Below are 24,099 nucleotides of genomic sequence, written 5' to 3' on the forward strand. Positions count from 1 at the left end.
GCCATAACAACGAGGCAAGTGTCTCCGTTCCAGTCTTTGGGTATCCCACATGAAGTTGAGAGCACTACTGAGGATTTACCATTTTAGAGCTGAGAGGTACTTAGCTTTAAAACAGGTGACATCCAACGTATCTCCGTAAGATCTCCGGTGAAAATTTAAAGTCATTTGGAAGAATACAGTCAGTTGGGAAAAAAAATTCCTGCAGTCTCAGCTGATGTGATACAAGGTTTGTAATGGACTCAAGTCTTTTGGCCTGCTAGTAAGAAACAGTGTTTCCACCAGAGGTGTCCATTTGCTTCAGCTACGTCTATCAACAGGCAGCAAGTTTGGTGGTCATGTCAAGAACTCAAAATTGATTGTTATGCATCTTTTTCTCTTACTTACCCGTTTTGGAAACCATCTATTATATTTTTGAGAAATCTGGAATAATATTTCATCAGACAAATAGGGCAAAGGTGAGGTTTCTCATCGATTCAGGGGAAGGGGTTTTTACTCTTGTTTATTCCTTAGCCCCTAGGGTGTTAACAAAAGTGCCTGGTGGTCATTGCAGCATTTCTATGAAAGCAGACCATTGGAGTTTATCCTTACCTCAGTGATCAGCTGATACATGTTTCCTCCCCTCAGCAGGTCTTGGAAAATATTCATTGCCTTCTTCAGCTGTTGGCGATTCTGGACGAAGTGTAAACAAGGAAAAGTCTGTACTGATTTCATTTAAAAAATAGAATTCATAGGTGCTCTTCTGGACCCCACGGCATCAGCTTACCCACCTCAGTCCAGATTCAAGAAGATCATGCAAATCATAATTCAATTACAGAACACCTGACACAAAACTATAAAGGATGAATCCCTTCTGCATATAAACATTTTACAGCTCAGGACGATTCTTCTCGCCTGTCTAGTATTTTGTCTCTAATCCATGGAAAGTCTATACAGGTAAATGACAAACAACACCACTGCTATTTTTATGTAAACAGGCAGGGAGGAGCAAGGTCATCTCCCCTATGCCAAGAAGTAATCCAGCTTTGTGAGTGGTGCATCAAACATGGAATTTTTATCAAAGTTATTCATCTCCCAGAACTGATGAACACAGTTGCAGATTGTCTGAGTATGAACTTTTCTTCTGACCATGAGTGGTCCATAAATATCTGTTATTCAGCAGATTTTTCCAGAAATGGGGTCACCCAATTATAGATCTATTTGCCATGGCATTGATAGTCAACAGCTTTTGCTCGAGAGGCAGACAGAGTCCAGGGTCTCTTTCAGATACCTTTCTAATTCTGTGGTCAAGAGGACTCATGTATGCTTATCTGGCGATACCTTTGATACGGTGAATTCTGAGGAAACTCAAGCAGAATACTGCAGTGATGATTCTCGTTGCACCAGTTTGGCCCAGGCTTTCCAGACCTGTTAAGAATGTCAAGTCAGACTCCAATATTGCTACCTTTAATTCTGTATTTGATCTCTCAAGATGAGGGAAGAACTCTTCATCAAGATGTACCGTCTCTGCACCTTACAGCTCAGATCCCTGCTGCTTAAATGACTTGGAGAGGTCCTGCTCCCAGGTTGTCTAAAGTAGTCTAATGAATAGTAGAAAAGACTCTGTAAAATCTACCCATAATGCCAAATGGAAATGGGTCACCATTTGGGCACAATGACATCATGTTTTACCTTTCCTAACAGACATCCCATATATATTGGACTACTTGCTTTCATTAAAAAATGTGGATAAAAGTACATCTAGCATCTGCATTTGCTTACCATCCACAAATTCAAAATTACAAAATATTTTCACATCCCACCGTTTCTAGATTTTGAAAGGGGTTAGTTGCAGCTATTCCTTTCTGGTTAGAGAATCACTTCCCTTGTGAGATTTGAATATTGTATTAGCTGGATTATATTAGCTCCATTCAAACCATTAGCCACGTTTTCTTTTCAACATCTATCTGTGCAAATATAGTTTTCGGGTACCATTATGTCTGCACACAGAGTGGAAGACTTTTCATAAAGATCAGGTCTCACTTACGCCATGTCTACACTAGCACTCATGTCAGCAAAATTTTTGTTGCTCAAGGGTGTATTGGTACAGCTGTACCACTGTGAGCTTGTAAGGGTAGACATGGCCCTAGGCCTTATTCTAGTTTCATTCCTAATTTTTTCTCATTTTAATATTATTCAAACTATTCATTTACCTGTGTTTTTTCCAACCCCCCATATGAATGATGCAGAAAAAAACTCTACACATACTAGACATGGCTAGGGTGTTATCTTTTATTTAGAACCCCAGTTCATTTAGAGACATCTTAATGTTTTGTAACCTATGCCAAAGAAGTAAAATGGAAGGCAATTTCTTCCCAAAGATTGTCTAACTGGATTTTGAGTGGTTTCAATCTCTGTTAAATGGCTAAACAAGATCCTTCTGTTCATATAAAATCTCTCTGTGCTAGAGGTCAGGCTGTTTCAGTGGCTTTCTTTAGAAATGTTCCTATTGCCAAAATGTGTAGAGCTTCCACATAGAGTTCAATCCATACATTTACTAAACAGTATTCAATAGCACTATGCAATAGGGAAGGTTTCCAGAGCTGGCACGTCTTTTGGCATGGCAGTTTTTCAGCCTTTAGTTACTTAAGACTCAGATTTCCCACATCCTTGCATGGGAGTCTACATATATTCTAAGACCAGAAGGGACCATAATGATCATCTAAAGTGACCTGAATGTTGCAGGCTACAAAACCTCATCCACCCATATTATATGCCCATAACCTCTGGCTGAGTTACTGGAGTCTTCAAATCTTGATTTAAATACTTCAAAGTTATAGAAAATCCACCATTTATTATAGTACAAACCAGCAAGTGACTCATGCCCCATGCTGTAGAGGAGGTGAAAAAACCCCAGGGTCTCTACCAGTCTGACCTGAGTGAAGATTCCTGCCTGATCCCAAATATGGCGATCAGTTAGATCCTGAGCATGTGTTCAAGACCCTTCAGCCAGATAACAGTTATCTGTAGTAACTCAGAGCCCTCCCCATCTAATGTCCCATCTCCAACTGTTGGAGATATTTGCTAATAGCAGTCACAGATGGGCCCTATGCCATTATAGACATTCTCATCATACCATCCTCTCCATAAACTTATCGAGCTCACTCTTAAAACAAATTAGGTTTTTTGCCTCCACTACTCCCCTTGGAAGGCTGTTCCGGAACTTCACTCCTCTGATTAAAAACCTTTATCTGATTTCAAGCCTAAACTTACTGATGGCCAGACAACAGCCATATAAACAATCACTTGAAGATGTGTTGTCTATATATATTCCATGACCTTCCCTCCTTTCCCACGACACTGAAGTCTGTAACAATTGAGAGACAGTTGGCCCCACCTGTTCTTTGCTTTCCCCTTGCGAGGGCATACAAGGATAGCTGGGGCACAACATGGGCCAGCAGGCACTGCTGGAGAAAACAATTCCGCTCACTGGTGCTGGGGGCGTGTGAACACCCAAGAGTGGAAAACATATAGACAACACATGTCAAGAACATCCATTACTGTAAGCTAAATAACCTCTTTTTATTTATTTATTTAGAGTCAGTAATATGCTTGTTGGTTTACAAAACACAAAAATAAAGACAGTCTCTGCTCTTAATAAAATATTCTCTAAAAGATACACAAAAAACAAAATATACAGAGAAAAACTGGATGTGGATATTAAAGATGTTTTCTGTCTCATAATTATAATAAATTCACTTGCCCATATCTAAAAAAATCTCAGATATCATTGTGGAGTATCTTCTTTTTCATTTTTCAAGTACAAAATATTGTAAAATATTTGTTTATAACTTGCTAGATGCAGGAGTCAATACCAGAAATACCATTGATATCTCCTGAATTGAACAATATTAATTGATTATACGAATATTATCTTACAACAATCCTGTGAGCTTCTGAATACTAAGGCCATTATTGTAACTAGCTAAGGCACGTCTTAAAAATATAAACTGAATTTTGGGAGACTAGCAAATTAGCCACTGTATAGACTTGCCAAAAGCTATCAAAGAGAACTGTAACAATATTTTAAGAGATATTAAACAGTTCTAGATATAATTAATAAATATTAATTTTAGAAAAATACATTCCAAATTTGCATTTGCTAACAGAATGCCATGTTACCAGTACAATACATGCTTCATTGTGTAAGATGCAATTAGTCTAAACTATACAGTACCTTGAAAGTTAGCATCTGACAGCATTTACTACTCAGTGGTATGCAATCTAACATTACAATAGTTTGTCCAGATTGGTAGAATAGGAGCAATCTTTGTGGTAATGGTAGGTCAATACTGTATCTCTGGTGGCTTCTGTGGTACACTTCAATAAATCCTGATTTGGTAAAAGAAGGTAAGGCATCAAGAAAGGGAATGCATGCAAACATTCTCCCTATATCCCCTATACTGTTTTGGTATTTCTGCAGTATGGTATGTATTTTTTCTACATTAAAATAAAAATATTTTGTTTTCTTTACTTTTGTTTCAGAGGTATCCAGTGGTGATGTCTACTTACTTGGGAGTCATAGGTAGAGTTCTGCTACAAAATGCAAGTTTTTTTTCACTGCTTCTGAGCCAGATGGCATGCGAGTGTGGTCAAGAGGTAAGAGGATTTGTCTTGGCATTTCAAATGAACTGTTTATGAAAGGCTTGATCCTATGAACACCAAGTGCTATTATTCACAAGAGTAAAGTTACTCTCACGCTTTATTGGTTGACATACCTCAAATGTGCAAGTAGAAATAAAAGGTCATTCTATTTTCACCTTCTATCTTCTCCAACTCTCAAAGAAAGCTTGTTTTAAAACATTTTGAAATGTCTGTGAAATATTTTACTGTTGTGAATTCCAGGGACTTCCCACAACCCTGTGTAGACCACTAAACAAAGCAACCATCAAGGCTGGGCATTTCTGAGAACTCATCCCTTTTATCAGAGGGGTAGCCGTGTTAGTCTGGATCTGTAAAAGCAGCAAAGAGTCCTGTGGCACCTTATAGACTAACAGACGTATTGGAGCATGAGCTTTCGTGGGTGAATACCCACTTCGTCGGATGCATCCCTTTTAAGAGAAGTCAGGCAGATGTCTAATTTTCAGGGAAGGGTGTGAGGGGTTCCCCGGGATGCAACCTGGAACTGGGGTACTGCTGGGCCCTTTGGCTTACCAACCTGGACTCCCTCTCACACTGTGACGTTGTGACAAGCTGCAAACTTTTCCAGGTACAGCACTTACACAGACATCCACTGGCAGGCAGTTACATGAATTCTTCTCATGAACCAACAACAGAGAGGTTCTAGCCAATTCCCCACAGCTCCCCAGCCTAGGACCCCAGAGCTGTACCGTCCTGCCCTGATCAGAAGCCTGACCTCAGTGTAAATTTATAACCCAGTCTGCCCCTCCATTAATGTGGAGAAGACATGTACCAGGTTTTGTTCCTGAGCTGAGGTTTCCCAAACACTTCAAGCAAAACACACTGTTTTAGGTAAACTATAAAGCAGTTTTATTAACTACAGAAAAATAGATTTTAAGTGGTTATAAGTGGTAGGCATAAAAGGACAGAGATGGTCACCAAAGAAAATAAAAATAAGCGCCCAATCTATATTCTATAAACTAAACAGGATTTGAATAAAGCAATATTCTCACCCCATTGGCTGTTACAGATCTTAATGTACAGACTTGCCTCCTGAAGTCTGGACCAGTCTCCTCAGATGATCTTTGTCTTCTTGGTGTCCTGATGGTTTCCAGTGTAGGTGATAGAGGAGAAAGGCCCTTGCCTGCTGCAATTGTCCTTCATTTTATACCCTTGTCCCGTGTGCCTGGCACTCTGGTAGATTCTAGCCCAGGCATGTCCTGGTGGGCTTTGCTGAGGGCTTGTCTACACTGGCAATGTTAAAGCGCTGCCGCTCTTAAAAAAACACCTCCACAAGGGGTGTAGCTACCAGTGCTGGGAGCGCGGCTCCCAGCACTGGTGCACTGTCTATTCTGGCACGCTATAGCGCTGAAACTTGTAGAGCTTGGGGGGGTGGGGGTGTTCACCCCCCCTGAGCGAGAAAGTTGCAGCGCTGTAAAGTGCCAGTGTAGACAAGCCCTAAGTCACTGTGAATGATCAGTTCCCATTGTGTGGTGCTTGCATAGTTGAGTCACACAGTTGATTAATGAGTGGTCAATGCCCACCTGGGCAGGGATTCTTTGTGTGTCACTAGCAAAGTGACAGCATATTTCAGTAACAACCATAGCACAATCTCATAACTTTATACACACTAATGATACACACATTTGGAGAGAACAACCGGTTTCAGCAGATCATGACTTTCATATGATACCTTACATGGCATGTTTTACATGAAATATCACAACCATATATGAATAATGAATCTGGGTGTTACAGGGTGTCATTCTGAGGTACAGTGTGTCACAAAGGGTTATTTCCCCTACTCTTGAACACTGAAAGTTTAAGAGCAGCAGCCACCCTTCCCATCAATTTAACCCTTTGGAGGAAAATCTAACCCATGCTGCCAGGATGAACTGCCACAGATGCCACTAGCTTCAAATGTACTGGCATACATCAGCAATAACCAGGACTGTGTCTGGGATAAGAGATCCCATTCTTCCTGTATCTTTTTCACTTGCAACTTAGCTGCTGGTAAACTATGGCATAGCTCCGGGTTGTCTTAGCCATTCTGTGACCTATCAAACAATTAGTGTCAGTCTGTTTAATGCATTGCTTTTAGTTTGCTTTTCTGGTCAGACTCGGTAATTTTACAAAAGGTAGATGTCTCTTTGCCAGCTAAGCTAGGCCCTTATTAGACAGAAAGCAAGCAGAGAAAAGAAGAAATAGGAGATATAACGTGGGGAAAGAAAAATTACATATTAGGGAGAGGGGGTCAAAGCATGTTGGCAATGCTGTATGCTTTTCAAAATTGATCCATAGCTGGTTGGTGGTTATGTTCTCTGATTGCCTCCCCTCTCTCCATTCACGAAATCTAAAGCCCAATTTTGTGATATTAGAAACTGGGTTTACAGGAGGTGGTGTCAAACATGATGGTGAATCTCACTCCCTTAAGCTATTCAGTCTACAAACTTAGGTGTTCTGTCCACTGGCTGTCAGGTCAGATAAATGCAGAGAAAAGGACAGACTTTCAGATTTAGTAGTGAGTTATCCTTTTAACATTGTACCTGGCCACCCCCAAGTTCATGTTGCCAATTCACCCAGCAGGAGTAGCCTAAAAAAAATGAGGAAAAGGCAATCTCAATCAGTATTCCAACTCTTACCCTGTTGTGTGCTACCAAAAGCCCACACAACAATAAGAAAGATTAGGGCTGCCACATCACCAGTATATGCACCACTGAAATCCTCTGTAGTAGGGTCCTCAGTGGTAGGATTGCCAACTTGCTACTATTTAAAAACCAGATACTCCAGCAGGAGTGCCTTAACCTCCCCTGCCCCACCTCTTCCCCCACAAAGCCCTGCCTGCCCAGTGTATTCCCCGCAAACCACGCCCTGCCCGCCTCTTCTCCCAAAGCCCTGCCCCTGCAACGTCTATTTCCCCAAAGCCCCGCCTCTTCCTCAGGTCCTGCCCTGCCTCTTCCCCCCAAGTCCCTGCCCCAATCCACTCCTCTTACCCCCTCCCCCTGTCGCTCGCTGCTTTTCCCCTCCAGCTCCCCCTGCCCTGGTCAGGAGGGACTCACCTGCAGAGCCAGGGCTGGGAGCTGCAACCACCCGGCGCAAACAGGAGGTGGCCCCGGCTGAGTGGGGGCTGGCATGGGTGATGACTTGGCACCTCCCAATCTCCCCTGCCTACAGTAGCCAGACTTTGGGTGTCCGGTCAGTAGATCTGACCAGACGCTGTTGGGTTCCCTTTTCGACCAAACTTTCCGGTTGAAAACTGGGCACCTGGCCATCCTACTCTGTGGGCTGGGTGGCCTAGTGGTTAATGTCCACTCAGTTGTGGCGTAGTGGTAGGGGAGCTCAGGCCCATCCACTCCACCGGGCTCCAAACCAGGGCCCTAGGAGGGTAAGCAGTGTTGATCCTTAGAGGGGGGGACAGACTCTCCGAGTTACCCTCCCTGAATCACTTCTTACCAGTGCTCCCTCCGCTTCTGTCCCAGAGACGCGGGGGTGGGGTGGGGATAAAAAGGAAACAAAATTGCCATCCCAGCCAAGCTCAGCATATAGTACTACATCATAGGCATCTCTAGTCCCTTTTGGTAGGAGCCTGCAGGGTAGGTCTGTACTTCTCTACAGCCTTCTTAGCTGGGTTGCTCCCTTTTCAACTCGGTCTCCAGTTGGAGCATGCTCTGCAGGGTTGGAGGGATGGGGCTAGCTGGGCCCAGTCCTTTAACCCCTTTTGTCCCAGTGTGAGGTTTGTATACCTCATCACACTCTCCATGGCGTGAGGTATGAAGTGAATTGTATGTCAGTGGTTATGGCAGCCATGTCAGAGGCCCTAGTAGAAATGAGCAAGGGTGTACTCCGTGAACCTGATGGATAATTGCTTGTCAGGGCCAGCTCTTGCAAAGGAAGAAAGTGCACAAAACCTTTTATATTCAACACCAGCAGACTGCTTCCCTGACACCAAACCTCCCATGCAACTTGGGTCAGTGGCTGCTAGGGCATTATTGTAGGTCCTTGCCCAGTCTGGAGCAACTGTTGGAACATTTTCCCACTGGAAACAAAAACTATTCAGTGATCTTGTTAGCAATGCCAGTTATGTGCATAGCTCCCAAATAGATCTGGTCACGGCAATGTATAATACCACTTCCTCTTTTCACCTGGCAAATCCCCAGTAATTCACTGATAGAGAATGTCACTCAGTAACCACCAACACAAAATGAACCCAAGCTATCCTCCTTAGTAGGTAGGCACTGGCCATTCTAGCAATGATGCCAAATTAATGTGATGTGTGACTCTGGGGAGGCAACCCTCTGAACAAGCCATCCTAGACCTGCAGAAGAGCTCTCTGTAAGCTCTAAAGGCTGTCTCTTTCCAGAAATGGGTCCAATAAAATATATTACCTCACTCACCTCATCTTGAATTGTGTTAGAGGAATTGAACCAATTCCAGTTACCATTCAGTTATATTCTGATATATCCCATGTGCTGCGTACCAGTTAACTGGTCCTGGGCATGTCAAGGCTTCTAAAATGAATTAAGAAATCCCTTATTACCATAACCTGTTGGGCAAAACCAGCTAGGCAGATGAGGGCTTTCGGTTCCCATCCCAAGAATAATCTATTGAAACATGATTATTATGAGCTATTGGGTGGTACAAACCAGCCCACCTGTAGGATTCATTTTCCTGACACAATCTCAGAGATTATAAACAGGGAGGAGTTGGAGTAGTGGTGTTCTGGAATGGTTGGGGGAAGAAAGAAAGATAACCCAACTATAAACCTGCATTGGGTGCAGGGAAAGCAATCTCTTCCCCTTTTCTCTCCTTCTCTCTAACACAGTTCTTGCCTTTACCCCCTAGCAAAGGAGGGCTTGTAACAACAGGGTGGGGGGAAAGGAGGGAGAGGGCACTAGTCGCATGACCGTAAAATGGCCCAGAATATAGAAATAGGCTTTTTATTTTTTGGTGTGCAGAAAAGGAATACAAAGAAATTCCTGTTCCACTTGCCCTAGATTTATGTAAAATCTCATAAATATGGAGAGAAATAAACTTTCATGTAATATCCAGAAATATTTTCTCAAAAATAAAAACTATATTAAGATGGAGTTAAGATTGAGATATTAGTAATTTGCAGCTTAAAAATAGTACAAGAATGTTGCATTTATTCCCAAAACAAACATTACAAATCCCCAGGAAATTCAGAGTTGAGGTTAAACATAAATCCAGGCATGCTGACATATGGAAATGCAGTTACAGTAACCCAAGAACAACCTTGGGTGAAATCCTGGCTCCATTGAAGTCAATGGCAAAATTCCTATTGACTTCAAAGAAGCCAGAATTTCACCACTTGCTCTTTGCCACATGTGCATTCCACAGAGAGAAGCATCACCAGATCCCTTTGCAGATTTTACAGAAGCACAGAGGGTAGATGAGCGAAAGGTTTACTTCAGCCCAGTGCTGCCCTTTGTGGGTGGCCCCTGCCAGCTAATCAACAAATATCCATTGACTGTTTTGAAATGTTGGGAATTCACCAATGGAAGCCCTCCTGACAAAGGACGGTTGCCATTGGCCAGCAGTCACCATCCTGCTTCTTGGAGGTCCCCTAGCCTATGATCAGCACTGTTCAGCACACTTGATAACAATTAATCAGTGATAGTACTGATAGGAATAAGGAAAGAAATAATTTACCTGGTAATGAATCACGTTTTATATCATGATTTGCTGAATACATTTGCTGATTGAAAAAGCTTTTTAAAAAGATACAATTTTAACCATAGTTTGCATGTTAAGGCAATATGAAATTGAGCATTCATCTCATTATTTTAAACCAAGGAAAACCAAGTCAATTAAGTGTACCTCACTTTCATTTATATAAGAAAATATTTGGCTTTCAAATGTGACACATGAAAGCATTCATTTAATTTTATACATTCATCTCACATTAGTACAAAAATAACTATTCCAAGGACCATGTTATTTGTACCTCTTTTCCTGGTTGTTTCAAAATGAAATGATTATAGTGTGTGCCTAGTAGCTCCCAGTATAATGAAAGCTGCAGGAATTTTCAATTATAACTGTTTTCTGAAACTTCATCTTTTCCAAAATTAGTCTCTGCTTGATTATGGGTTTTTTTCTTCTTTTGCAAAGTTTATGAGCAAACTTGTAATGTTGGCAGTTGTCTTTAACTTAGAAGCACATTCCTGCAAATAACCTTCATGAATTTTCCTAAAAAAACTTTGAGAAGGTTTTGTTTTGTAAAGCATTTTACCACTCAAGTAAACATCAATGTCTTTTTCAAGGGGAATCCCCTATATAGACATGATGTCCTTGAAAGAGTGGAAAACAAATAACATGGCAAATACATAGTATGTGTTAGGACATCACAAAGAAGAACACAGTGCTGGTAAAAATGGGTGTTATATAGATATGTTGGCAGCAGAAGTATAAAACAGTAAGTAACAGGAAACAATGAGGTGCAGTAACTCCTCGCTTAATGTTGTAGTTATGCTCCTGAAAAAATGCTACTTTAAGTGAAACGATGTTAAGTGAATCCAATTTCCCCATAAGAATTAAGGTAAATAGCGGGGGTTAGGTTCCAGGGAAATTTTTTTTGCCAGACAAAATAAATATATGTATATATATATATATAGTATACATTTTAAACAATTTAATACTGTACACGGCAGTGATGATTGTGTAGCTTGGTTGAGGTGGTGGAGTCAGTGGGTGGAAGAGGGTGGGATATTTCCCAGGGAATGCCTTACTGCTAAATGATGAACCATCCCTCGGCTGAGCCCTCAAGGGTTAACCTATTGTTGTTAATGTAGCCTCACACTCTACAAGGCAGCACGAATGGAGAGAAGAGAGACAGCCTGGCAGAGAGATGTGTGTGTGTGTATGTGTGTGACCGACTGCATTGCCCCTTTAAGTACACTGACCCCACTCTAAGTACACTGTTTTTTTAAGTTGATCAGCAAGTTGAGACAGCAGCTGCTGCCAGCAAGCTCCCACTGTCCTGAGCCCTGTTGTGTCCCCCACTGCTCTGTGGAGATGGCCAAATGGGGTAAAGGAGCAGGAGAGGGGGACACTCTGACATTAGCACCCCTCTTCTGCCCCACCCCCCTCCCCGCACAGCAAGTAGGAGGCTCCCAGGAGCAGCTCCAAGGCAGAGGGCAGGAGCACCACACTGCAGTGGGGGAAGGGATACCTGAACTGCCCGACAATTGATAGCCTGCTGGGGGGGCTGCTGGTCCACCCTGTTTCCAAACCCCCACCAGCTAGCTCCAACAGGATGCTCTTTCTGCAAGCAGTGGACAAAGCAGGCTGATGCCAAACAACGTTGCAAGGGAGCATTGCGCAACTTTAAACGAGCATGTTCCCTAATTGATCAGCAACGTAACAATGAAACAATGTTAACCAGGACAACTTTAAATGAGGAGTTACTGTAGAGGGACATCTGTTTTACTCGGTTCTTTTTCTTTTTTACTTTGCATTTATTTTTTGGCTTTCCATCTGCTATTTCCCCCCCCCCCCTTTTTTTTTTTCTTTGTATTTTCATGCAGCTTTCTTTCTCTTTCCTTTTTCGGTTTATTTTTGAATTTTGCAATTGCTTATATGACTTTTAAGTCATGTTGACAAAGGATCTCTTCTCAAGCCCTTCCTGCAGTGACAAAGATCTGCACAGCAACATCTGAAGATACCATCAGATGGCTTTTTCATATTTCTACTGGTGGTGAACTTAGACTAGAGCACACAGAAGAAGAAGGAAGTTGATCAGCCAAGGTCTGAAGTTACTTTTGCCAGCTACAAACTAAACTTAATACCTCAAAGTTCTGGTCCAGCTTTAATTTTAGAAGCCACAAAGCTTGAGTGGCCTCATAGTTTAGCAAAATGCATTCTCCCACCCAAACCTATTTGAGTGATTTTTAGTCAATCTGTTCTGCCCTGTGTCTGAAATAATTATGACTGCATCATCATATCTAATTCCAATTGAAGCCATTTTTGGAATTCATTGTATAGTAACTAATCACACACTAATGTGTGAATATACTGCACTGAGAACAGAATAGGTTTGAGATCTGAGGCGCTCTCGCGCTCTCTCTTCCTTTCTTTTATGAGGACTTAGCCATAGTGTTTCATCTATTAAGCTCCTCCAGCCTAAACTCTTGTAACTCACTTTGTAGAATGTGACAGTGAGATCAACACAAACATCAGTTTGTGCAGCATGCAGCAGGATGCCTCCTAAATAAGGAAGAAATACTGAGAACTGATTGCACCAATGCTCTGCATGTTCTTATGGCTCCTTTTGTGCTTCTGGAACTAATATAAGGCCCTGATCTTTTCTACAAGGCCCTCAGTGGATGAGGGCCCAGCTTTTTCTATCTGTTCACAATCCCCCAGAATAGCTTAATCTAGAGTACAGCTCTTGGGAGTTGGATGTGTAAGGCCTTTTTGAGAGAAGGCTATCAGCTGCAGAATGACCCTCCTGCAGGTGATCAGGTTGGGTCTAAGATTGATAGCCTTCAAAACATGATGCAAAACTCACTAATTTATGAAAGGCTTCCTTTAATAATGAAGATTAGTAATAAACATAAAAAGGAATTAATAACAAACATTTTTAAAAGTGCCTAGTAAGCAAAAATCTACCAGCAGAGTTAATACAGATTCTCCAGTTCACTGTGGCCATTTTGCACTGCATAAGCAATGCAAAGCAACCTTAATGACCCCAAAGATGGCCAACAGAATATTCCCCAGGTGCAGGGGAACGTTCCACTGGTATACAGCTAGTGGAGATGGCTGTAGCTCCTCCTATTCCAACCCCCACCCCACAATCCAAGGTAAAAGAAGGGGTATTTTGAGTGCCTTCCGAGGGCCCATTGGGGATGGGGTAAAGATTGGAGGGGCCATGGCAGAGCAGCGATCCGGTATGACTGATCCTCCACTGGTATAAGGTTCCTTTTTTCTGTTCTTGTGTAGCCCTAATTTTCACCAGGGTAAGTGGCTCTGAATCAGGGAATCTTTACTCTCCACTACATTGTTACTGAGAATCAGGGCTTGGAAATCTTACAGTTTTTGTAATCAAGATACTTCAGTGACTGGAGCTCAATAAATAAATTATATGGTTTTTAGGGTAGCCATTTAATATGAAATGGCATTAAATAACACATTCTGTCTTTTTGTACAGCAAATGTGGCAGTGTAATTGCATGATTCCTAGATTAGGATGTGGCATGTCCATGTATTTTGATGTGTGACATCAGTTGTCTTTTTCTTCTCTCCTCCTACCTCGCTCCCCTTTCCCCCCCAATAGCTACAGATAGATTTGAGGCTATTTAATATTTTCCTGTGACATTTTATCCAAAAGTACAGAATTACAGTTCTGACAGTTAAGGAAGCTGTGTGAACATTGGGCCTGGTGAAAATGGGGCTCACCACTCCCACAGCTAACTGTAGCACTAGGGCTCTCAGAAGAGGTAATTATTTGTGAGTATGCTGCCTTTGTTGGACAGCTTCTCACCTGCTAATTTGCCAAACTGTTTTTTTCTTTTCTTCAGCTTTTTCTCTTCTGTTTCTTGCACCTTTTGTCCTTAGTCTCTTTTTCCCAGTACGTACATGGTCTAGAGCAGGAGTCCTCACAACCACTTTTTTGGTGGCCTCAGAGTTCAGTCAGCAACTCTTGCTGGTGACCGCTCTGACAAACCCATCACTCTGTCCCTGCATCTCGCGGCCCTTCAGGAAGAGCCCGCCCTGGGGAAGGTGAGTCAGGAACTCACCAGATGCCTGTGGAGTCCCAGGCTCCCTGTGCTCTGGCTGGGTGGGAGCGGGGCAGCTGCTCAGAAGAGCCCCCCAGCGACCAAACGCGGCAGCCACCTCCACTGACAAGAGCCGCCTCCAGTGCTGCACACACTGGCCCCACATGTTTCCAGAGGCGCTGCCTGGAGCCCCTGAGTAGGCTGCATGGTGCAAGACACTGATTCCTGCTGGTGGCGCCAGCGCAAATACCAAGGTGGCGTATCTCACTTGCCCTCAGTAACAGTTATTCAGGAGCAACAGCTGAGTGCTGCTTCCCCCCCCCCCCCCCCATCTCTGCTCATGCTATTGTGGCCTCAAAAAAAAAATCTGTGTCAGCATTTGAGAAATGCTTCTAGAATCACATTAAGTGCTGTTCATGAGATTCTACCAGACAAACTAAATCCTCATTTGAACAATATAGTTGAATTAGTTTGAATCTGACAGCTCTCCATATTTCATACTGCCTTTTTTAAGATGGGGACAACACTGTGTCTCACTAGTTTCAAACTGCTTTACATTGTAATTCCCTAACTGGGATTTTGGTTTTCCGTCAAGCATCTGATCTGATGTGTAGAGTTCTGTTCTTTGGTAGCTCTGCACCTTTTCCTTTTCTGCCAGGCAATCAGAATTTTCTTAACTGTGCTGTCCCATCAGTTTTATATTGTAATTTCTGAAAGTATTATAGCTTTGATGATAACACTTTGTTTAAAATGAATATGGATAGAATCAAGCACATATAATCACTGCCTATATTAATTACCTTCTCCTATAATGTATGGTCTCCGACATTCCATACAGTCACAAAATAATGTGATGTCTATTGAAAGGCGTGTAAAAGTGGTTTATCTATGTGAAATCAGTTTGCCAAAATTTGCTGGCAGATTTATGTACAGTAGCTCCTATACTGTTAGTAGAGTATATTCTGTGTTGCCATGCACTAAATATATTATTGCATAAAGAAAAGCTGAACTTTATTTACCCATCCACAGGGAATTTCCTGTGTTTTGATTTTTTCATTACTATCAGCAGTCTCATTCAAAATTAAAATACTAGTGAAATATCTGAAAAAAGTAAAACTCACATTTATTTCAAGAATAACACCTGGTTATATCACTGCTATTGTTTTATCCTCAGTTTGTTTAATTCTTTCAAATTATGTTTAACAACATTAACTAGTGTGAGAAAATAAGTATTATTATGGGTGCAGATTGCAGATTTAATTATGGAGTTTCAACCTGCATCTCCATAAGTGTGAATTTAAAAAAAAAAAAAGCTCTATCATACGCTAAATTAAGAACCTGATTTTTTTAGAGTTTCATTATCATGTATATTCAAGAACAAAAAAATGCAAGTCTCAACATATACCCTACCTCACTAACACTATTCACAATATTCAGCTGATTTCAGGACACGTTTCTTCATACTCTGTATCAAAAGACTGTTTTTAAACTGCACTAGGCTCATTCTTACTTTCAAGGTAACTGTACCCTTCCTTACTTGTCTGTTCTTGATTCTTAGCATGGCACTCACCCTCTCTGCCTCCAAACATACCAGCTTTATCTCCAATTTTGTCAGCTGCTTAACACTATCAAATGCTCTTCCTTAACTTCTGTTCCGTCAGTCTCCTCTGCCTCAATACCTCTAAGTAGTAAGCTAATTAATGATGGATTGATTAATGGGCATATGGTGATACTTGATGATTACTACTATTGGGGGGGAAATTGGTAATATTTGTATGTATCTAGTAATTTTGTATGTTTGATTGTGTTCCTCTCCCCCACAACTTCATGTGTTATTTTAGATTGTAAACTCTGTGGGTCTGCCATGTAATCTTTTGTGTTTGTACCATACCTAGCACGATGCAGCCCCAAACCCAGTTTGACCGTGTAAGATCTATTGTAATCATGTTTAATATATGAATGATTTTCTTTCAATTCTCTCTGGCTATCTTAGTACACTTCAGACTGTACATCCTCCCCCAGGTGCTCTTAGAGTTTTGGGCTTATTTTCTTCCTCTGTCTTAGCTCATAGCCATTGTATTACAAGGCCAAATATCTTCCAACTCCCCCCCCCCTCCCCCCCGCCCCCCCCCCCACACCTTCTTGACCTTCATCCACTAAAGTCATCATGTCCCTTCACTCTTCACTTGGGCTTTTTTTGCTTATATTGCATTCAGATTAGCATCTGGGCTTGTCCATCAATTGATCCATTCTCTTTGTCTGTCTCTCATCTTCCTTTTTTTCCCCTTTTGGCCTGCCAGCTTGTGCTAGTTCTCTCTCGGTCCCCTGATCCTGCTTCTGTTGAAGTTAATGGGAGTTTTTTCATTGACTTCAATAGGAATAGGAATCTGCCTTATAGTGTCAGCAATTACTCTGATTCTTGAAGATAAATGTGCATGCTAGCTCTGAAGTTGAATCACATAATCACCTCAGATTGTTAAGGAAATGGGTTTAAAACAAAACAAAAAGAAAATACACACACACACACACACACACCCATCCAGGTCAGTCATTTGAAAGGCAAGCACACACCTGGGTGGAATTAACATTCCAAGGAACTGTAAGAAAGCAAAATGAAAGTAGAGGATGCACTTTCCTTCTTTAAATATACTGCCCAGCAGTTGTGTTCAGCATAACTGTTTACTCTACAATTGAAAATGCATACCTTTTCTAGTTTTTTAAGAATTTAATAATTCTTGATTTGCTTACAGTGTAGAATTATAGTATAACTTTACCATGAAACCATTGCTCAGAGGGTGAAAATATAGTGCACTTGCCTAATGTATTGCCTAGCATCCAAAAAGCTGCTTCTGTGCAGTGAGTTAATTCTTAATTGAAGAGTATGAATTCACACAGATAAATCTGAAACTTTAGAATATAGATTCTGAGTAGGAGTGGGGAGGTGATTTTACTTCTGTATATGGCGTTGCTGAGACCAATACTAGAATACGTCTGATTCTGGTGTCCACATTTTTAAAGGGATATTGAAAAATTGGAGAGGGTGCAGAAAAGAGCCACAAAAATGATACCAAGGCCCAAGAATATGCCTTACAGTGAACGACTTAGAGTTCAGTCTGCTTAGTTTATCAGAAAAGAAAATGAGAAGTGACTTGATTACAGTGTATAAGAACCTCAATGGGAGAAAAGACTGGGTACTAAAGGGCCGTTTAATTTAGATGAGAAAGGTATAACAAGAACCGAACCAATGGCTGGAAGTTGAAGTCAAGACTAATTCAAATTAGAATTAAGGCAAAGATTTTTCACAGTGAGGTAATTAATCACTAGAACAAACTACCAAAGAAAGTGGTGGTTTTTCTATCTCTTGAAGTCTTGGAATCAAGATTGGATGCCTTTCTGGAAGATATGTTTGGCCAACCACAAGTTATTAGGCTCAAAACAGGGGTAAGTGAGAGAAATTGAATGGCCTGCTTTATACAGGAAATCAGATTAGATGGTCCAAATTAAGAGCTAAATTAAAATAATTGAATTTCTAATAACCTGAATGTGTATATTTCAGTTTATGTGAAACATGTCTCACTTTTACATATACACCTCTACCCCGATATAACGCTGTCCTCAGGAGCCAAAAAATCTTAACGCGTTATAGGTGAAACCGCGTTATATCGAACTTGCTTTGATCCGCCGGAGTGTGCAGCCCCGCCCTCCCCCCCCCCCCCCCCCCCCCCGGAACACTGCTTTACCCCGTTATATCCAAATTCGTGTTATATCGGGTCGCGTTATATAGGGGTAGAGGTGTATTCAGATAAAGGGAAATACTTGCCTACATCAAGAGTTTAACACTGCATTTGTAGACTATATGTAATACTGTGGCGGGGATTTGTTTTTGCAGTTGGACCAGCTTCTTGGTAACATGATTGAAATGTGGGTTGACCGCATGGATAATATTACCCAACCAGAAAGAAGAAAGCTTTCAGCTTTGGCATTACTTTCACTTCTGCCATCAGACAATAGGTGAGCAAAATTTAATAGATATCACTGTTTGTCACTAATGTTAAAACAAATTAAAAAGATCTTGCCTGATGATTTTTAAACATTTTAAAGAATATACTGATAAATAATTTTGCTGTATCTGTTGTTAGTGACCAAAGAAATGAAAAAGCTTAATATAAAATAGTATGAAATAATTCTTCTCTTTTTTAGTTCTGCATAGCTAGTATAATTTGTCTGCTTGTTTCTTGGACAGCATTACTTGAACATATTGAATATATGAAGTAGATAATTCTACTTCAGGTTCCCCCCAGTTTAAAACTAAAGAGTTGCTGCTTCTCTCCTCCACATTTAAGTAGTTGGATCAATCTGCTCGTTAGGCTTTTGATGTTCTCTTGTGAGTACAGTATTTGTTTGGTTTACTTCATATATAGGATTTTTTTTTCAACATGACAATGAGAAAAAAAAATGCATGTGAAGATGTATGTGAACCCAATAGGTGCAGCTTATTTTGCTCCTTTTACTCTTGGGACCTATCATGGAGAAATAAGGCATTCTAAGTAACCTTTGTCTGTGCATATGGAGGAATTGTCACCACCACATGATCTGCCATGGACTCTGAGCCTAGGACTCAGTTTGGGAACATGGGTCCAAATCTGATTCAGCTATTCCTGTATGTAGAGAAGAACTGTACCCCTCCATCCAAGGTTTGTAGTTATTACCACCCTAATTCTTTTTTGAACTCAGTCATACTTTCGGCCTTCACAACATCCCCTGGCAACGAGTTCCTCCGGTTGACTATATTTTGTGTAAAAAGTACTTACCATATATACTCGATCATAAGCTGGTTCGTTTATAAGTCGACCACCCCAAGATGGATAAGTAAAAATGGAAAATGTTTATAACCTGTTCATAAGCCAACCCTATAATTCAGAGATCAGCAAACTTTGGCTCCCAGCCATCAGGATAAGCCACTGGTGGTCCGAGATGGTTTGTTTACCTTGAGCGTCCGCAGGCACACGGAGGTAAACCTAAGTAAACAGAGTGTCCCAGCACTCCAGCTGGTTACCCTGACGGGCCGGGACAGCAACTGGTGGGGAAATTTTTTCGTGGGGAGAAGCTGGGAGTCGGGAGTAACCCCTGTGACCACCCCCCACATCACCCCACCCCTAGCCCGGGACCCCCACACTCTCCCCATCCCATCCCTTCCCACCTTATCTGGGGGATAAGCGGGCCAGGCCAGGCGGCACGGCCACAGCCTGCTTCGGCAGGCCAGACCAGGCGGCGCGGCCGCAGCCTGCTCCAGCAGGCTGGGCCGGGCGACGTGGCCGCAGCGTGCTCCAGCGCCTGGGCGGCGCGGCCACAGCCTGCTCTGGGGGGTGGGACCAAGCGGCACGGCTGCAGCCTGCCAGCCCCGGAGCTGCAGCTGCTTCGGAGGCTGGGGGGAGAGTTATGTTATGTTATGTTATGTTATGTTTTATGTTATGTTATGTGTTATGTTATGTTATGTGTTATGTTGTGTTGTGGGGTGTGGGGTGTGGGGTGTGGGGTGTTGTGTTGTGTTGTGTTGTGTTAAAGTAAACAATACACTCAGTGCAGAATTCCATGATATGTTAATTTGAACATAGATCTCAATTTTGAAATGATTTTTCAGTTTTACACTGTACCAAATTTTAAGTTTTACAGGTGCCAAAGAATTTGCATTGACAACATGTAGTTGTATAGAAGTTGCCATGTGGGAAGCTGGAGATTTTGGCAGCTGGTTAGGGGGCATTTGGACTTTCAGCATCAGGAAGGAGTTGGGAGATTATTTAAGGTTTGAACATCTGTTAGGTGTTCAAAGCTTTTGGCATTAGGGAGTGAATGTTCTTCCTCTTCCATGCTCCTTTGTTGAGCAGGGCATAGCTGATTTATCTTTAGGGAGGGATGGAGGGTTGAATACCTAATATATTATTAATGAACAAAAATAATGGAAAAACATAAATTCCTCCCCCTGTAGACCACGGTAGCAACCAGCTACATCATTGCCCCTTCCTCATTATGCCCCACTGCATCCACCAGTGGTAGATAAGTACATAAACTGGATGTTTGTTTGTTTGTTTGTTTGTTTAAATGATGAACAGTGTAATAGCTGGCATTGAAATTATCACTGTTGGAATTCATAGTTATCACATATATTTAGATGACAAAGGGCATTCACAGTTACCTGAAAAATACTGTTCAGTCTGCCTTGAGACTCAGGAAGTCAGTATAGCATAGAGTTAAACTTAGTTCACAATTTTTCCATGAGCTCCATAATTTTTTTTGAATGCCACCAAATTCTACAGTCAGTTCTGTATCCATGAAATTTTAGAAAACAAAAGCCTCGTCATATCTCCCCAAATGGGGAGCATTTGGGTGAATAGCTCAGCTCAGGAGGGATCATTGCTTTTTTTTTATAATGAACAGAAGCTTATCTCCAGTCCACCAGGGCAAGGCATCTAGCCATAAGTCTGAACCAGCAGGTTGACTGCCTCAATTGCTTCTTGGGAAATGCTCTTAAAAAATTTTCAGCAGATATGCACAGAATAGAGTTTCGCATGGTGGACTTATTTGTAACCAAATTCAAAATTTAGCTGAAGAGGTTTTGTCACAGATTCAGGTTGTTGGGAGTTCTGTCAGTGGGTGGAATCCTCGATGCATGGCAGGCATATTAATTTAATTTATGTCACAGGTACAAAATCAGATCATCATAACATTTCACAATTTTCCTATATGACTCCTAGTAAGATTGCCTGGTCCAAAATACCCTCTCAAAGAGAGTCAGTTGGGCTATGAAAATCACCGATCAAATAACTGCCCTACCACTATTGAAGATTATAGTCCTATACATCTTCTGCAGTTATGGGAACTTATACTTCATGTACTCAGTACACAGGTCTGTAACTTGCATTAAAAGAAAGGCCTTCCAAATTCATTAGTCATTCAAGTGCAAGTTAAGTTGGAAATTTTTAAACAAAACTCTTTTAAGTTATCCAAGCACATGCACACACAGAAAGAGTAAGTAAGTTTTTCCCCCTAAAGATTTCCCATTCAGTTGACTTGATGCCTCAGCCATGTGACAAGTTGGGTTTGATCTGTCTTCGTGTTTCTTAATGTGGAGAACACCAGACTAATCCAGAATGAGGAGGAGGGACTGAAGGAGAGGAATGGCACAGGAGAAATGGAGAAAACAGCGTGACTTTTGTTTCCTTCCCCTTTCTGCCTTCTGAACTGCTTAGTTTTGCTTTGGCTTTTTGTACATGCTTTTCCTGGCATGCTTTTCTAGTCTATGGACCTTTTAATCTGACAGAGACTAGCAGCTGCAGATTTAAAGTCACCATTTTGCTTGTGCTTGCTGCAGACAGATGGAAAATATTTTTGTTCCTTGTTGTATTTTCCCCTGGTATTCATTTCCTGTAATTGCTGAGGAAGCATCTACAATATTTAGGCAGTGTATTGCATTCAGAAGGATCCCAAACCATTCTGAAGAGTACATAGATTGCATTATTCAGTTTAAAAATTAATATCCTTCACAGTTTGGTTTAAAAATGTATGGTGGATTTAAGAAGCAAAATTGTTTTCAGAACCCAAAAGTTTCAGGGACTCGGTGAGAGAGCCTTAACACAACAATGCCATGAGATTTCTTACATTTCAACCTCCTCAAAAATATTACAGTATTCCTTTGCTGAAAGCTTGTAGGTAAAGTGTCAGCACCAGTGAAGGATTCTAGAGTGGCTAAGATTTAACACCACTTCATGGTTTTAGTTCATATTGGTCTAAATTTAGTCTCTGTTTATGTATTATAAAATCTTTCTAGGCAATGTCAATCAGAGCCATATGCAGCATAGTAGGTAAGATCTAAGTGTCTTTAATAACAATAATAGCACTATATGTAACATTGTGTGCATGTAGTCCTTCAATCCAGCATCCTGTTTATCTTCTGAAGTACAGCTGCACATTGTGCTATAGTCTTTAGAAGCTCATAGTTTAAAAAAACAAAAAAACCTCTTTCCTGGTTACTATGCTACAAACATTTCCATTTAGCAGCAATTTCCTCTTTTTACTTGTTTTCCTCATAAACTGAACAGTGTCCAACTATCTGTGTTTGCCTTCTTAAATTATGTAAGACTTCATGTATTTGACTGACTTATACTACATTATTTTATTTCTCTTCCTCATTCTGTGCTCTTACTTACTACTTAGAAACCTCACTTTTAGTTACACCATTCAATCCACATAAATATTTTTAAAATAATCTCCTGTATTCTGCTGTCGGTTATTGTGGTTATAACCTACTTTTTAAAAATAAAATATATATAGGCAAATCATAAAATGTTTGTTATAGGTAACATGCAAATAAAAATATAAATGCAGACCTATAAATGTAAATAGATTTAAAAGTATATATTGAACTAAGCTAAGAGGTCTTTCAAAACTTTAGTAAACTAAACTCTAGCCTTTTTCCTCTCCTTTTGCAAATTTTATATCAGAGACCAACTTTAAAAGCCTCTTGTAGCAGGATGCTCTGTCAGGAGGAGCTCTGTACTGTCTTGCTGTTAGTAAAGGGTGGCAGCTACTGCTGTTCAGAGGCTGTGGAGTCTTTTTGTCTGTGTTATGAGTAAGGCTATGATTATGTCATGGAAGTCACGGAATCCATGACTTCCAGAGACCTCAGTGACATTTTCTGCCCTGGGGCTGGAGCTGACAGGCTGCGCAGCTCTCAGCCGCTGCTGGGGGTGGGCCCCCAGCAGCTCCTAGCCCCAAGGCAGCAGGAGGACCCCACAGTTCCCAGTCCCTGTGGGGGCTGGGGGGACCCCCCTGTTCCCAGCCCCCGTGGGTGGTGGGGGGATCCCAGAGCACCCACTCCCTGTGGGCGGTGGGTCGTTCCCCCGCAGCTGCCCTGCCGCGGTGGGCACCAAGGGGGCCCCGCAGCTGCCCAGCCACGGCAGGTGGCAGAGGGCCCCACCCATCCCCCGCAACAGCCCAGCTTTGCTGGCGGCAAGGGGACCCCACAGCTTCTCAATTGCCATGGGTGGTGAGGGGACCACAGGTGAGTAAAATCATGGCTCTTGTCCTATAACCCTCAGTAGGGATGGTGAAAGAGTGTCACTGTCCTAGCAGTTGCTTCCACAGGTGTTGTGCTAAGGGAACATGGGCCAGAGAAGCATCTGTTACACCTTTTCATCAGAAGCAGTGTGTACTTGCCTTGTGCCACCCCAATTCTGGCCATTGTGGACTCATGCCTCTTCTTCCTCTTTGCTCCCTTTGTGACACTAGCCTCCAGCAGTCCTTATATTTCCTGAGGGCAGTGTCTTAAGAGTTTGCCCCTTCCCCTCTGCATACCTACACCGAGCTAGACAGAATTTTATTTAATGTCTGTTTTGTCATGTCAAAATGTAAATATCATTAGTTTTTGAAGTGTCTTTGTCAGCATGTTAACAATTTAAAACCTTTTTAATTCTTGTTATTAATCCAATGAGAGGAGCTATTTTACATTATTTACTAATTCATTTTAGTTTTGAGTGTAATCCTGAGTTGCCTGACTGTTAACCAAGTTTAAAGATAAGTAGTTGTGGGGTGGAAAGTTTTAAATGGCTGAGTGCCATGTAATTTTATCCCAAAATTACTGCAAATCGAATCCAGAGTAACAAGAAACGATAGGCCATGTATTCCTGGAAAGAAGACTGTCTCTAAATATTGGT

General features: G+C 41.6%; 1 protein-coding gene across 1 annotated transcript in view; it reads left to right on the plus strand.

Annotated features, from left to right (window-relative positions):
• Positions 1–24,099, plus strand: part of IPO11 (importin 11) — a 250,011-nt gene that overhangs the window by 157,144 nt on the left and 68,768 nt on the right. Inside the window, exons 27-28 of the mRNA XM_065406414.1 lie at positions 4,522–4,635; positions 18,279–18,400. Coding sequence (XP_065262486.1) covers positions 4,522–4,635; positions 18,279–18,400 — 236 coding nt within the window. The remainder of the gene's footprint in view (positions 1–4,521; positions 4,636–18,278; positions 18,401–24,099) is intronic.

Source organism: Emys orbicularis, chromosome 6 (genome assembly GCF_028017835.1).
Source record: "Emys orbicularis isolate rEmyOrb1 chromosome 6, rEmyOrb1.hap1, whole genome shotgun sequence".
Lineage (NCBI taxonomy): Eukaryota > Metazoa > Chordata > Testudines > Emydidae > Emys > Emys orbicularis.